The 13,288-nt window shown below is 36.6% G+C and overlaps 1 protein-coding gene across 1 annotated transcript in view; it reads right to left on the bottom strand.

Annotated features, from left to right (window-relative positions):
- The window catches only part of LOC136827722 (uncharacterized), a 149,604-nt gene that overhangs the window by 81,362 nt on the left and 54,954 nt on the right, over window positions 1-13,288 (bottom strand). Inside the window, 3 exon segments of the mRNA XM_067085185.1 lie at window positions 11,311-11,452; window positions 11,618-11,778; window positions 12,709-12,946. Coding sequence (XP_066941286.1) covers window positions 11,311-11,452; window positions 11,618-11,778; window positions 12,709-12,946 — 541 coding nt within the window.

The raw sequence follows: 13,288 nt of genomic DNA on the forward strand, positions 1-13,288 counted from the left end.
CAACCGCGAGTTCCTACATTAGTTAAAGTGTCGCTGAAAGAGAAGAATTTTCCTTCTCAAGTGTGCGTTGTTGAGGGAACCGAGAAATTCAAAGACGTTGTGAGTACGGTGTCAGTGAATGAAATTTCAGTCGCAGGCGTGACTTCAGTAGAATTAGTTAGCTATCAAGACTCAGTGAAAAATATCACAAGGGTACTTATGTAATTGATTTTGAAGAGTTTAAGGAAGAGCATAAATTAGTGAGTTTTTGTGGAGACGGGAATATGTTTCCTAACGAGGAGCAACAGTTCCGAAGTCAGGTTCTACATGAACATTTGGCTAAAGTTGATTATCCTGAATATTCAGATAAAGTAGAGAAAGTGTTGAAAGAATATCTAGATATCATTGCTTTGAAGGGAGATAAATTAGGAGTTACAGATGTTTTAGAACATTCAATCCGCCTAGAAAAGGGTACAAATCCCATATATATTCCAGCATATCGAATTCCTTTTAAGATCAGAGAAGAAGTAGAAAAAGAAGTTCAGAGGTGGGAGTCGGAAGGCATTATCAGACCGTCCAATTCTCCGTTTAATTTTCCTTTGCTTGCAGTTCCTAAGAAAGACGGTAGTATCAGAGTTTGTGTAGATTTTCGTAAATTGAATGAAAAACATGCCCAGATAGATATCCGGTAGCTTGTTTGCCTGATTTGTTTGTTGAGATCGGTGGCAAGAATATATATTCATCTATAGATCTTATGCAAGGGTTTTTACAAGTTCCCCTTTGTGAGAGTAGCCGTAAATATACAGCATTTTCGGTACCAAAGGGACATTACGAGTTTAATAGGATGCCTTTTGGATTACAAGGGTCCCCAATAACATTTACTAGACTGGTTAACACAGTACTTCATGGCTTGTTAGGAAAGTCGGTGTTTGTGTACATGGATGACATTCTCATATGCACAGATACAATTGAAGAACATCTAAAGGTGTTAAAGAAGTCCTCAGCGATTACGGTTCGCTGGGTTAAAGGTCAAATTGGCCAAATGTGAGTTTCTGAAGAGAAAAATTGTCTATTTAGGACATGTTATCTCTAAAGAGGGAGTTAGAGTGAATGATGAGAAAGTTAAAGCCATTGTGAATTTTCCAGTTCCCAAAACCAGGAAACAGATTCGTTCGTTCCTAGGTATGTCGGGTTTCTTTCGCCGTTTTGTGCGGAATTTTTCTACAATAGCGTCTCCATTGACAGATTTGTTACGAGAAGACGTTAAGTTTGTTTGGGGTGATAGTCAACAATTAGCTTTTGAGAAGCTTAAGAACGCTTTGGTGAACCCACCAGTTTTGAAGTTTCCAGATTTTAGTCAACCGTTCACCTTAGTGACTGACGCGAGTCAGGAAGGTATAGGTGCGTGTTTGATGCAGAAATTTGAAGGGAAATTACACCCAATTGCTTTTTATAGCAGAAAGTTCAAAACGCGTGGTAGTAACGAAAGGCTGATGTCAGTTGTGGACAAGGAGGCTTTGCAGTCGTCTCTAGCCTTGTTCATTTTAAGATGTTGTTGTTGGGAAATAAAGTTGAGATTTTTACAGATCATCAACCGTTGTTAGAGCTTTTAATAAGCCAAATTTGTCGCCCAAGAGAGCACGTTGGTTCCTAACATTGAGAGATTTTGATGCAAACCTCAAATACATTGAAGGTAAGCATAATGTAGTTGCAGATGCATTGAGCAGATATTTTCCGGTCGAGGATGAGGAAATACACACCGAATCCTGTGTGGGAGAAGAGAGTAAATATTTGGTGTCTAATGTCTCTGATATTAGTAGTTCTGAGAGATCGCATGTAGAGGACATACACGTTCCTACAGTGCATACTTCGGGGAGAAATAGTGAGTCGGCAGTCTCGGGAGAGATTGTTATTCGTGATAGTGAGAGTAACGCAGTGTGTTATATTACGGGTGAAAATGTCACTTGGGACATAGGCTTGCTGGAACAAAAGCAAGATGAAGATAAATTGTTGTCAGATGCTAAGGCATTTCTTAAGGGAGTTTCACCGAAGAAAGGGTATAAGTTGCCTTTTTTCTGGTCTAGAGTTGAGAATAATTTATTGGTGAGAAAAGTTAAGTATAACTTATGAAGTACTGAAGCATGGGTGAGATTACACAAATCATCGTGCCAGAGAGTCTAGTACCACAAGTTCTAGACATTGTACATTGTAAATTTGGTTCTCCTCATTTGGTGTGGACAAGACGTATGAAAACGTCAGGTCAAAGTTCTTTTGGAAAAATATGTTTTCCGCAGTAGAAGCCTTTGTGAAGAAGTGTGCTATTTGCAATGCGAATAAGCCAGCGACGACAGTGTCGTGTCGTTTGGGTTCATATCCCATACCACATAGGCCGTTTCAGAGAGTGCATATGGATATTCTGGGTAACTTCTCAGAGTCCGCTTATGGTTATAGACATTTATTAGTAGTTGTTGATGAGTTGACTCGCTTTGTCGAGATTTTCCCACTGAAGTACAAATCAGCTGAGGAAGTTGCTATAGCGTTCTTTAAGGGGATAATTTGTCGATATGGTGTTCCTGAATGTCTGATCACAGACAATGGTAGGGTGTTTATTAATAAAACTTTAGACGGTCTTGCTAATTTGTTGGGAATAAAGAAAGTATCTATAATCCCGTATAGACCTGAAGCGAATGGGTTGTGTGAGAGGCGAATCGGAAAGTAATCGAAAGCTTTGCGCATGACGGTGGGAGGTTCCGATACACATTGGGACAGATCTTTGGACGAAGTGCGATATAGTATCAATACTATGATGAATGACACAATTAAGATATCTCCAGCAGAAGCTTTGTATGGATACAAGTTGAAAGGACCTTTTGATTTGTTACCAGAGTGTGTTCAGGGTGATGTTACGGTCACTTCGTTGATAAATACAGCGAGAGAAAGATTTGCACGTATCAGTAAAGAACTTGAACTTAGTTCGCGTGCAATGGTAGAGAAAAGTAACGCGAAATCGAGGGGAGTAGCTTTTTCGATGGGTGATAGAGTGTTTGTTAAAGTGAATGTTCGGAATGATCTGAATTATAAGTTAAGTCCGAAGTTCCACTGACCTTTTGAGATTGTAGAGATCAAAAGAGGGAATAGATTTGTAGTTAAAGATGTAAACACTGGAGTGACGAAATTGACCCATATTTCGAAGTTAAAGAAAGTTGGGATGTAATGGAACATTTGTATATAGTCATGTAATGGAACGTTTGTATATAGTTAGAGGATAAATGGGTTAATGTTTGTATATATATGATATTTTTTTTTTTTTTTTTGTCTTTTGTTCATTTTGGATGTTGAAGTTCTTAATCATTTGATGATTTTAGGAATTGAGACATGGGCTAATTTCATACGAGATTTGACCCCGTGTGTTAGTGTGTTATGGTGTTATGATGTGTTTCATCATCTGACGCAATATCTGTGTTGTTTAGGATATTTTTTTTTGGGAGGTACTTAGTATGTCGGACCGAACAAGTCTGATCTTTTTTTTGGGTTGGGAGATCGTATTTGAGTATTTGGATTTTTTTTTTTCAGTTTCTTTTTTTTTTTTGTTTTTAAATAAAGGGAGCTGTGTTGTGAGTGGTTATAGTTGTTAAGATCGTGGGAGCGATTGCCATTACGTCAATTGCTATTCTGTTGAGAGTTGGTCAGGTGTTGCGAAATATTTGTTAACCGGAGTAGAACTTTCATGTCTTTTACGAGATGTGATACCTTTTAGTGTTTGGATAGGACTCTCGAGTATTTTTTTTGTTGGATGGTTTTTTTTTTGTGAGTGAGTTCCGTAGAGTTGTTGTGTACTTAATGGTGAGTTGACTGTGATTATTCTGAGATACACACTTGGAATTAGTTCACATTGTGAGTGTTTACTTTTGCATTAGTGGTTTTGTTTGGTTCAGTAACATGAAACCTTTTGTTATTAGACCTTTTCGAGTGTTTTGGGAGACTCAGTAGTGACATGGGATAGAGTAGAGACCATGTTCATTTTGGGAGATCAATATCAAGGTTCGGGAGTTGATTATAAGACGAGTTGTGCTTTAGTTAGAGAGAAGTGTGTGTGTGACAGTAGTGTTTTCCAGTTGCGAGTTGTGTCTGTGGGTGGTTGTGAATTATCATTAGTTCATGGACAGACTCCGACAGAATGTGACTTTAGACAGTTCCTGCGAGATTACCACATTGAGTCCACCAGCACCCTTACTGCCATCTTTTGCAAGGAATGTGCAGTTACAATGATGTGCCAGAACAACAAGTCGACGTCATTCGTTCTTCAAGAGTCCAAACTGTTTGATTCATCCTGCAGAATCCTGTCTACGGACTTAGCCGTGCTGTATTCAACAGTTCCGAGAAGATAATTATGCGTCATACGCATAACGAGCATTTGGTAGTGGCGGTACCTACAACCAAGATGCCAATGACGGTTCCACCGTTGGAAGACATTGACGATTCCGTGATGTTCCAGTATCAGAATATATTATGCCGACAATTTTAATTGTCTTAATAGCTATTTTACTGATAATTCTTGTTGTGGGAGTAGTAAAGCTTATTCGTGTTTGTAAGATTACATGTAAAGGCTCTAAGAACTCAACCCCAGTGACTTTGGAAGTGCGTCATGAGAGCAGTCCTTAAAGCTGCAGTGCAGTAGACATTGCTAATTGAGCATAGTCCTATTCTGTTATGTTTTATACATATGCTTTTGTTTTAGTTTGCCGTTAAGGAGAGCGAGACGCTCTTATGTGGTGGCTTGAGCTCTATTTCAGAAAATATGGCTGCTACAATTTTAAAGGACACATATATGCATTTCATAGCTTCAATGCTTTAAGATGTTATGGAAGAATTTTTGAGTCAGATGGAACTAGGTCGAGAGACTCGAGGTAAAATCTTTGTGTTCAGCAAATAGTTTGATTCCTCAGCAATATTGCCAGTCAGGTGATCTTCCGAAGTGTTATGTATATTCGTGAGTACGTGCGTTAATTTGATCTAGATTATGCCAAAATCTGCCCTAAAAGTGAGTTTGATCGTTCATTAACGTGATAGAACTGCAGTTGTCTAGACGTAGCTTTGGAGAGGATCCAGGCTTTTAAATCGGCAGATAAGGTAGAGTTTGAAATCTCTGTTTTTATGGGAGGAAATTGAACTTGTGATTTTTACTATGATTTTCTAATCATTATGAACTTTTGAACTGGTGTGGGAGATTTAATATGAATATTCATACCTCTTTTATATTATTATTTTGTTATGTTACGTTTGCCATATCTTGGCTATGCATTTTACACTTTCCATTATTGTGTTTTGCATTTCATATATTTTTGGGAGTTTTCTATCATGTTTAATTCTTCCGACAGATGTCTGTGGACAGATGTCTGTGGACAGAGTGGATAGTGTGGACTGGTTTCGAATAACATGTGGTAGACTGTTTTTTTTGACATGACTAGTTATTGATTTGGGGAGTATGTGTGAGTTTGGATATTTTCAGGCTATTAGCCATAGTGAGACTTCTTTAATCAGAAATGTTTTACAGTTCAGAGTTTAGTTATCTGACTCGATATTTCATTTATTATGCATTTTAATCTTTGCTTTGTTTTATTAATTTCTTGTTGGGTTATTTGAATAATAAACCTATTTTTGTAGAAACTATTGCGTTTCTTTAAATGGTCCATTTAATTGATTTGGTGAGAATGAGTGAGATTCGGGTGGGTGAACTTCGGAAAACGATGAGAGAGAGAGGGGCGATACACGGAGAGAGAGAGAGAGAGGCGATACACGGTGAGAGAGAAAGAGAGAGAGAGAGAGAGAGGGGAGAAAAATGGATGTAAGTGTCATCGTGAGCGAACCTTCATACGCCTCTTTTTCATGAAGAAAGATCGTTAGAGCACGTTACGTACACTTTCAAAAAAGTGTTAATTCTGTGTCCTTTTACAGAATTATATATATATATATACACACACACACACATTTATAAATATATATATATATATATATATATATATATATATATATATATATATATATATATATATCTGTAAAGTTGGGGCAAAAACAAGTTTTCAGTTATTTTTCATTCAGTCTTTTAATAAATGGGCAGTATATCAAATATTGTGGCCCTCAGATAGCTTGATGTACAATCATTAACTTAACATAAAGTAATTTATGTTTATAAACATGTTTTTATGCTATAAATGGAAAGAAATTAAAATTTTATGTTCCCGGATAATGGGAAAAAACAACACAAGGAAAAAAAAAAAAAGAACTTATTTACTCATTTGGGTAGTACATAGATCACTGTTGCCTCCAGCTTAACTCATATATGACACACATAGCTGGTTCAAACACTCAAAATGTGTAAAAGTATAAAACTTCATGAAATGGCAAAAAAAAATTTGGTTATATACTGGTATGTAACAGCTGGCCTTCAAACAGAAAATTCTTAATTCCAAATAAATTTCACACACACACCTATATATATATATATATATTTATATATATATATATATATATATATATATATATATATATATATATATATATATATAGATAGATAGATAGCTAGGTAGATACTGTTGCATGGAATCATTATTTATTAAATTTTTTGGGGAGAGGGGATGCTGTATCTACTGATGAGTTTGTACCGATCATATGTCTCTGGTTCATCTTTAAATAAAAATCCAGATTTGTGAAGATTTGGCTTGCTTGGCCCAATGAATATCCGGGTTACTTTTACAGTACATATGTCATCCTTACTTGGCCAGTCCCATATAACCTTTTCTGGGGTTGATGTGATTGTTTTTCGGTGCATAAATTTAAATTCAACATCTATAATGTGGCTTGACACATCTTCCCTAAACATTTTGAGGGCTTTACCCCAGTAGTACGGTACGTTGAAGGCTGTAGCCACAATACTGCATAGAATTCATCTACAGCAATCTTGTCACAGTCTGGTAATTTTTGTGCTATAAAAGAACGCTGCACTGACCCACATACTGTACACTGGTTTCCAGTTTTCCTCTGTTAGAAACATCTAACTCTGACTCATCTGATGACATAACCTCTGGTTCAACAAGATCACTTCCCTCAGAAACTGATGCTTCTTCATGTGCCCTCTTTCCTTTATTTCGTTCCTCAGGTTCATCAGGGTCACGTTCCTCGGAATCTGATGACTCATGCACCAGTACTGTCTTTCCTTTCTTTCGTGATCATGTTGCACACATTTTTTCCTCATCTTGTTTCTTCCTTTTCTAGGTTTGCCTTCACACTTCTGCATCAGTAACAAAGGCACCATGCATAGAGATTTTATGTCTTTTTGTCTGTGGTGGTGCAATGCTTGGACGGCCACGAGATTTTATAACTGCATCAAACGTTGATTCATCATCTTGATTCATTAGCATTATTGAATAACGCATTCCTGGTGGGGCATACTTTTGCAGTGCTCTCATTAGTGATTTCGCATTGTCTGGTACATAGTAGCCGATGCCGTGTGCATCACTTTCAGCACTCTGGGGGCTGCCATTCCACAAAGCTCTTCTTGCAGGAGTTTTCACTCCATCCTCAGAAGCAGTTGATGCAGAGCTTGGTGTTGATGTTGATGCAGAGCTTGGTGTTGTCCCTACAGAACCTGGCAGTGGTGTTGCTGCTTCTGGCTGTGTAGGTTTTTCTTGAGAGGTGGATGGCTCTGAAGAAGGTGGTGGGTGTACTTCTCCATATTGTTCTGGCTGAAGTTCGTCAAGCTTAGGTAGTCCGTCACTGTCAACTGGTGACCCAGCTAACCTCCACTGTTCATATGTCGTCAGTTTCACCTTGTCAAGCCGCTGGATTTTGTACTTAGCAGAGTTGACAGGGTAAACTCCAGTTGCCTCAAATCCTGCCTTAATGTTCTTTGCACTCAGACCATTTCTCCAGATTCCTACAACCAGATTAACAAAGTCCGCTCGACGCAGCGGCTGTCGTGCTCCTGTCTGGTGCACGTGTTCTGTCAGAGCTTTTTCATAGTAGGACTTCAGAGGTCCAAAACAAGCTACATCCAATGGTTGAAGGACATCAGTAGTGTGTGCAGGCAACTTTAATATGGAAATGTTCTTTATTGCAAGTTCAATAGTTGGGGCAGATGCACCTGCCAATACCTCTTCAACTGCTTTTGAAATGGATGTTGGTGTGTATAACTTCGGTGTGGGTGCATAATTCCGGACCATATTTCCGTATTGCAAATAAAAACTGTCCTATACCTGTGGCACAACGTCAATCTCTTGTAACCAAAGCACTTGGAGGGCTACCAGCACACTGTAAACAAATGAACCAGTTTTCTATGGTCATCAGATTTTCTTTCATAATTTATAGGAGAAACATATATTTTTTACAAAGCATAAAAGAAAAATAATGTTAATGTAACATAATATAACAATATATTTTAGATATAATGTAATATATAATCCATAAATATAAATTAATAGAGAAAACGGGGAAATAACATGTCTCGGGCAAATAAAAACAGGGGTAAAAAAAAACAAGGCATAAAAATGCCATTGAAAATCCTCACAGTTACTTGAAAATAAGTGAAGTTACGCTCACAGATGTATTGAAGATGTGAAAACTAAAAATGGCACCTGAACACAAAAAAAAAAAAATGGGGGCGGCAAAACCACTGGCCTTTTTTGGGAAATAAAAAACAAACCTATATCCGTCCCACCGTGGATTTCTTACAAATTTACTATACTGCATTGTGTTGGCTGATCTACTGCAAAATGGTAGGTTTTATTTAAAAAATAAAGTGCGTAGTGGAAAAGTTGTATTAGTCACTTGAAAACTTTTTTGCAGTGATTTTCACCTTTTTGACTTGAACTGTCAATCTTCACTGACCAGTTCCAGACCGGTTGCGAATTTTACCACTGAGAGATAGATCACAAGCAGGCCTATCTATTCATATCAACTGCAGGTCAATATGTAGTAAAGGGAAAATATATTTATGTTTTTTTGCCTCAAAAACAAGGATTTTTTTTATTTATTTACTTTATTTATATATATAATATATATATATATATATATATATATATATATATATATATATATATTATATATATATATTTTATATATGTATTATAATATGTATATGTATATAAATATATATATTTATATATATATTATATACATATTTTTATTTATATATATGTATATTTATTTATATATATATATATATATATATATATATATATATATATATATATATATATATATATATATATATATGTATATTTTATATATATATACATATATATATATAATATATATATGTATATATAATGTATATATATACACACATATATATACATATATATGTATATATATATATATATATATATATATATATATATATATATATATATATATATATATATTCTATATATAAGTCTTACGAATTACAAGGAGGTTGACAGCGTGTTGTATTTGAAGTTAATAATCTTGGCCTTACAAAACCTCTCATATGCTGTAAACTAATAAAAAATGCAAGAATAACTAATAAGTGGTAGGTCACCAAGTGAAAGGGAGTTTCATAACAGTAATTTATTATTCACATTCACAACATGGAAGAAATTACCAAGGAACTTAGACACTTTCACTAAACTAATCAACTGGGGATTTACACAACAGCAATGATTGAGTGAACTGGATATTGCATCACAATTACGAATACTGGCCACTTGCAATTGGTCCCTTAAGCCAGTGTGGCAATATTTCTCTAAACTCCGTTAGGAGCGGTTTCTTCTGGCAATCGGGGACACAGAAGCACGGCTAGGCTGGTAACTGCACTGATAACACTCCTGGAGATGAAATAATTCCAGGCAAGACTAACGCTGAGGTTACGCTCTCTATAATAGAATAAATGCAAGAGTTGGAGGGAATTACCACTCTACTCACTTGTAATGAAGGGGGTGAGAATTACGTTGTACGCTGTCAAGGTATTTACATATTGGGATGGTAGATTTACTAGTTAAGTTGAAGGAACAAGAATGGTAAAATATGCGAGAGAGAGAGATTATACTACAAGGCAAAGAAAAAGACACTGGCCAACCAATTTCCCTTCTGGGGCACGTTGCTTCCTGATATTGCTTGCGCACACAACCTTATGTCGATGTTACCAGAGCTACTTTTGGGCGGTGCCCAGCCGTAGGGTCACAATGGGCCAGTGGTTTCGGTCGTCGGACAGACAGAAAGATCACTGGGATGGCGAGCAGACTAAGTCTGAAAACTACTGGGGCGAGTTGGGCTGCAAATTGCTATGTTGATCATCCACCCTTCAATCATCAAGCATACCAAATTGCAGCCCTCTAGCCTCAGTAGTTTTTATTTTATTTAAGGTTAAAGTTAGCCATAATCATATGTCTAGCAGCGATATAGGACAGGCCACTAATGGGCCATGATTATACGCTGTACAGAAAACTTGATTGTGTCGAAGAAACTTTGGTGCATTTTTACTTATTTCCTAACTAAATAAAACGGAAAATCAACACTACAGAAATGTCTCCTGATGCTGGCAGTCCATAGTGAGTGTCTCTCCCTCTCCTTTTCTACGGGCGACATGGCCAGTGGGCGTATTTTGACCTTGGTGTTGGTGTGGGTACCTGGCCGCTTATTCATTGCCGTGGCATTCAGAGGCAAACTCGCGACCTGGCTTATGTGAGGCATAGTGCGGACTAAGCATTAGGGACAGGTCGGGAAAAAGGAGCGCTTCTCAAACCAGTCCCTTCTCTACTAGCCAAGTTGTGCCCTGGTGCTTTTGGCCAGCTTTGGTAATTGTATTGTCAGTAATTACCATGTACTGATGAATGGTATGCATAAGGAAGTTGTCTTGGAGGACAGAAAATTTGTGTAAATTACTAAAGGGGGAAGTCACTTTATGACCAAGCATTGAGCTAGGTAAAAAAAAAAAAAAAAAAAAAAAAAAAAAATATATATATATATATATATATATATATATATATATATATATATATATATATATATATATATATATATATATATATGTTGAATATTTGCATGTCCAATGTTAAGGCTCTTCAATTCATTCTTTTCCATAATCTAAATCCTTTTATAATTATTTTACCCTTATTATTCCTACTAGTTTTGAGTAATATAAAAATTTAGTACAGTTCTTAGAAAAAGCCAGCTTTATCTTATATGGAATTTACACAGTTTTATACTTATTTAGAGTTTAAAAACTAGTTTAAAAATAATATACACATTCGTCAGTTGTATCTAATCTAGAACTTACTCACTGGTTTTAAAAACAATGTAAGGATTGAAACTTACCACAAAATCTGGATCAAGGACAAGCGGCCTCCTGACAGCCGAAAAAACAAAGGCTGCTTGCAGGAAGCAAGAAGAATCTCTGTAGAGTCCTGCATCTTCCCAGGTCTCTCTGACCTCCGGAGTAGATAACGTTTCGACGAGGCTGAAACAAACAGTTGGGAAAAACAAGATTCACCCAAGGAAGGATTTGTCTATTTGTGCATATATTCAGATTTAAAGTAGATCAGTTACAAAATTGATTTGGAAATGCTGTATATACTGGGTTGGTAATTATTAAAGAGGACATTCTTAATAGTATCTGACTCACTCGTGTTTTGATGGTGTGACCACACCGCCTTCAAGGAGGACCTGAATGACAAGGCTACGAAGGCTTTCTCTAAGGGCAGGCTCGAGGGACCCAAAATAAGCCACGGCCACTCCACTAACTGTGCATTCTCCGTATACTCCCTCTGCCTCAACCATCAGTGTCTGTAAAATAGGATATTATTAAGTACACTTTCGTCCATGAGAATTTGGTGGTAGAATTTACGTTGCGGGAGTAAGGAATTTTAAATTAGGATTTAAAGTTTTATCTGTTCTGATATGACCACAGAAAAATATAAGGGAATGAAAAATGTATATTTGCTTAATCAAAAGCGACCGTATATCTTTAGAATTTGTAATGAACTATAAGTGATTGCTTTGCCAAAGAAATAATAATTGCTTTTTATTTACTATAAAAATTAAAAAGGTAGTTGTCTTAAAATCTATTTTGACATGATTACTAATATATCTTTTATTTGTTTCCAAGCTGAAGTCTACTGTACACGTGTTTTTAATCAATGGCTGACCGACATATTTTTCTCATTTAAATATATTGAGATGATAATTATTTTTTTACCAACGTTCATCCGACTAATCAACAAAGTACATTGTCCATGTTCCCTTAACAATTTTAATGAAAGCTGAAAAAATCCACGAGAAGTATGGTATAACCAGAAAATAGATGTGAAATATATTATTTTCTCCCGATTTCATATTTATTTAGGGTCTTCATAATTTATTTTCATATTTTAAGCAAGTGGTTGCCGAGCATTAATGTTTTCCTCCTGTATTGTTAATTTGGAACGACGATTGTCTTTTACTGGCCACCTTTATTTTTACCAATACCAGATACATGCTGACACAAATCGCTGTTTGAAAATAGATTGCATCCTCTTTTTGAGGATTTATGTTGCACAAGAACTCTCTTCACTTTGTACTATTTACTGAACTTTGCCCTTTTGGGAAGTCAAAGTATTTTTTGCATACTTATTGAACTGTCTGTTGAGATTGCTGTAATAAACATTCCTGGAAACTTAATCACTTAAAGACGGTATTTTCTGCCAAATTTTCTACAATTGAAAGCAACTGCTCTACCTTAATTTTAGCTGACCACCTGGAGTCCTCATCGGCAAGAACAGTAGTGAGTCTGGTACATCGCTGGAGCCGCGCTGTTGCCCGTTTAATACCACCTTCAAGTTGTTGTCGTCGGCACACACAGGCCTCGTACCTTGCTTGCAGCTCACTTAGTTCTCTCTCGCATTGGCCGAGTTGCTGCTGTAGTTGTCGTTGCTCCAGTTGTAAAGTGTTGAGATCGCGTTCTGCTTCACCAAGCCTTAAAAGAAAGTTGTGAAGCGTTTTTGTGCAGTTACATGTATTTTCCACATATTTTGAGTTTATTTCTTTTTAAGACTGATCTGGTCCAGATTTGGACTGATCTGGTCCAGATTTGGATGAGCTTCATATACTAGAGATATATTGAATAGCGCCAGTAAACAATTTCGTTTAGGGAAAGTAACCACTCCAGAGAATTGGAAGCCGTCAAGTAATAGTAAAGCAGTAAAGAACAGCAGAAGGTAGCATAAAGGATGCAGTAATAAAGGAACAAATACTTGATGTTCAAACGAATAGTTCTCTCATGGCATACAGATGTTAAGCCACACCTCTTCTGTTTCCA

The sequence above is a fragment of the Macrobrachium rosenbergii genome, chromosome 42 (assembly GCF_040412425.1).
Source record: "Macrobrachium rosenbergii isolate ZJJX-2024 chromosome 42, ASM4041242v1, whole genome shotgun sequence".
NCBI classification, from domain to species: domain Eukaryota; kingdom Metazoa; phylum Arthropoda; class Malacostraca; order Decapoda; family Palaemonidae; genus Macrobrachium; species Macrobrachium rosenbergii.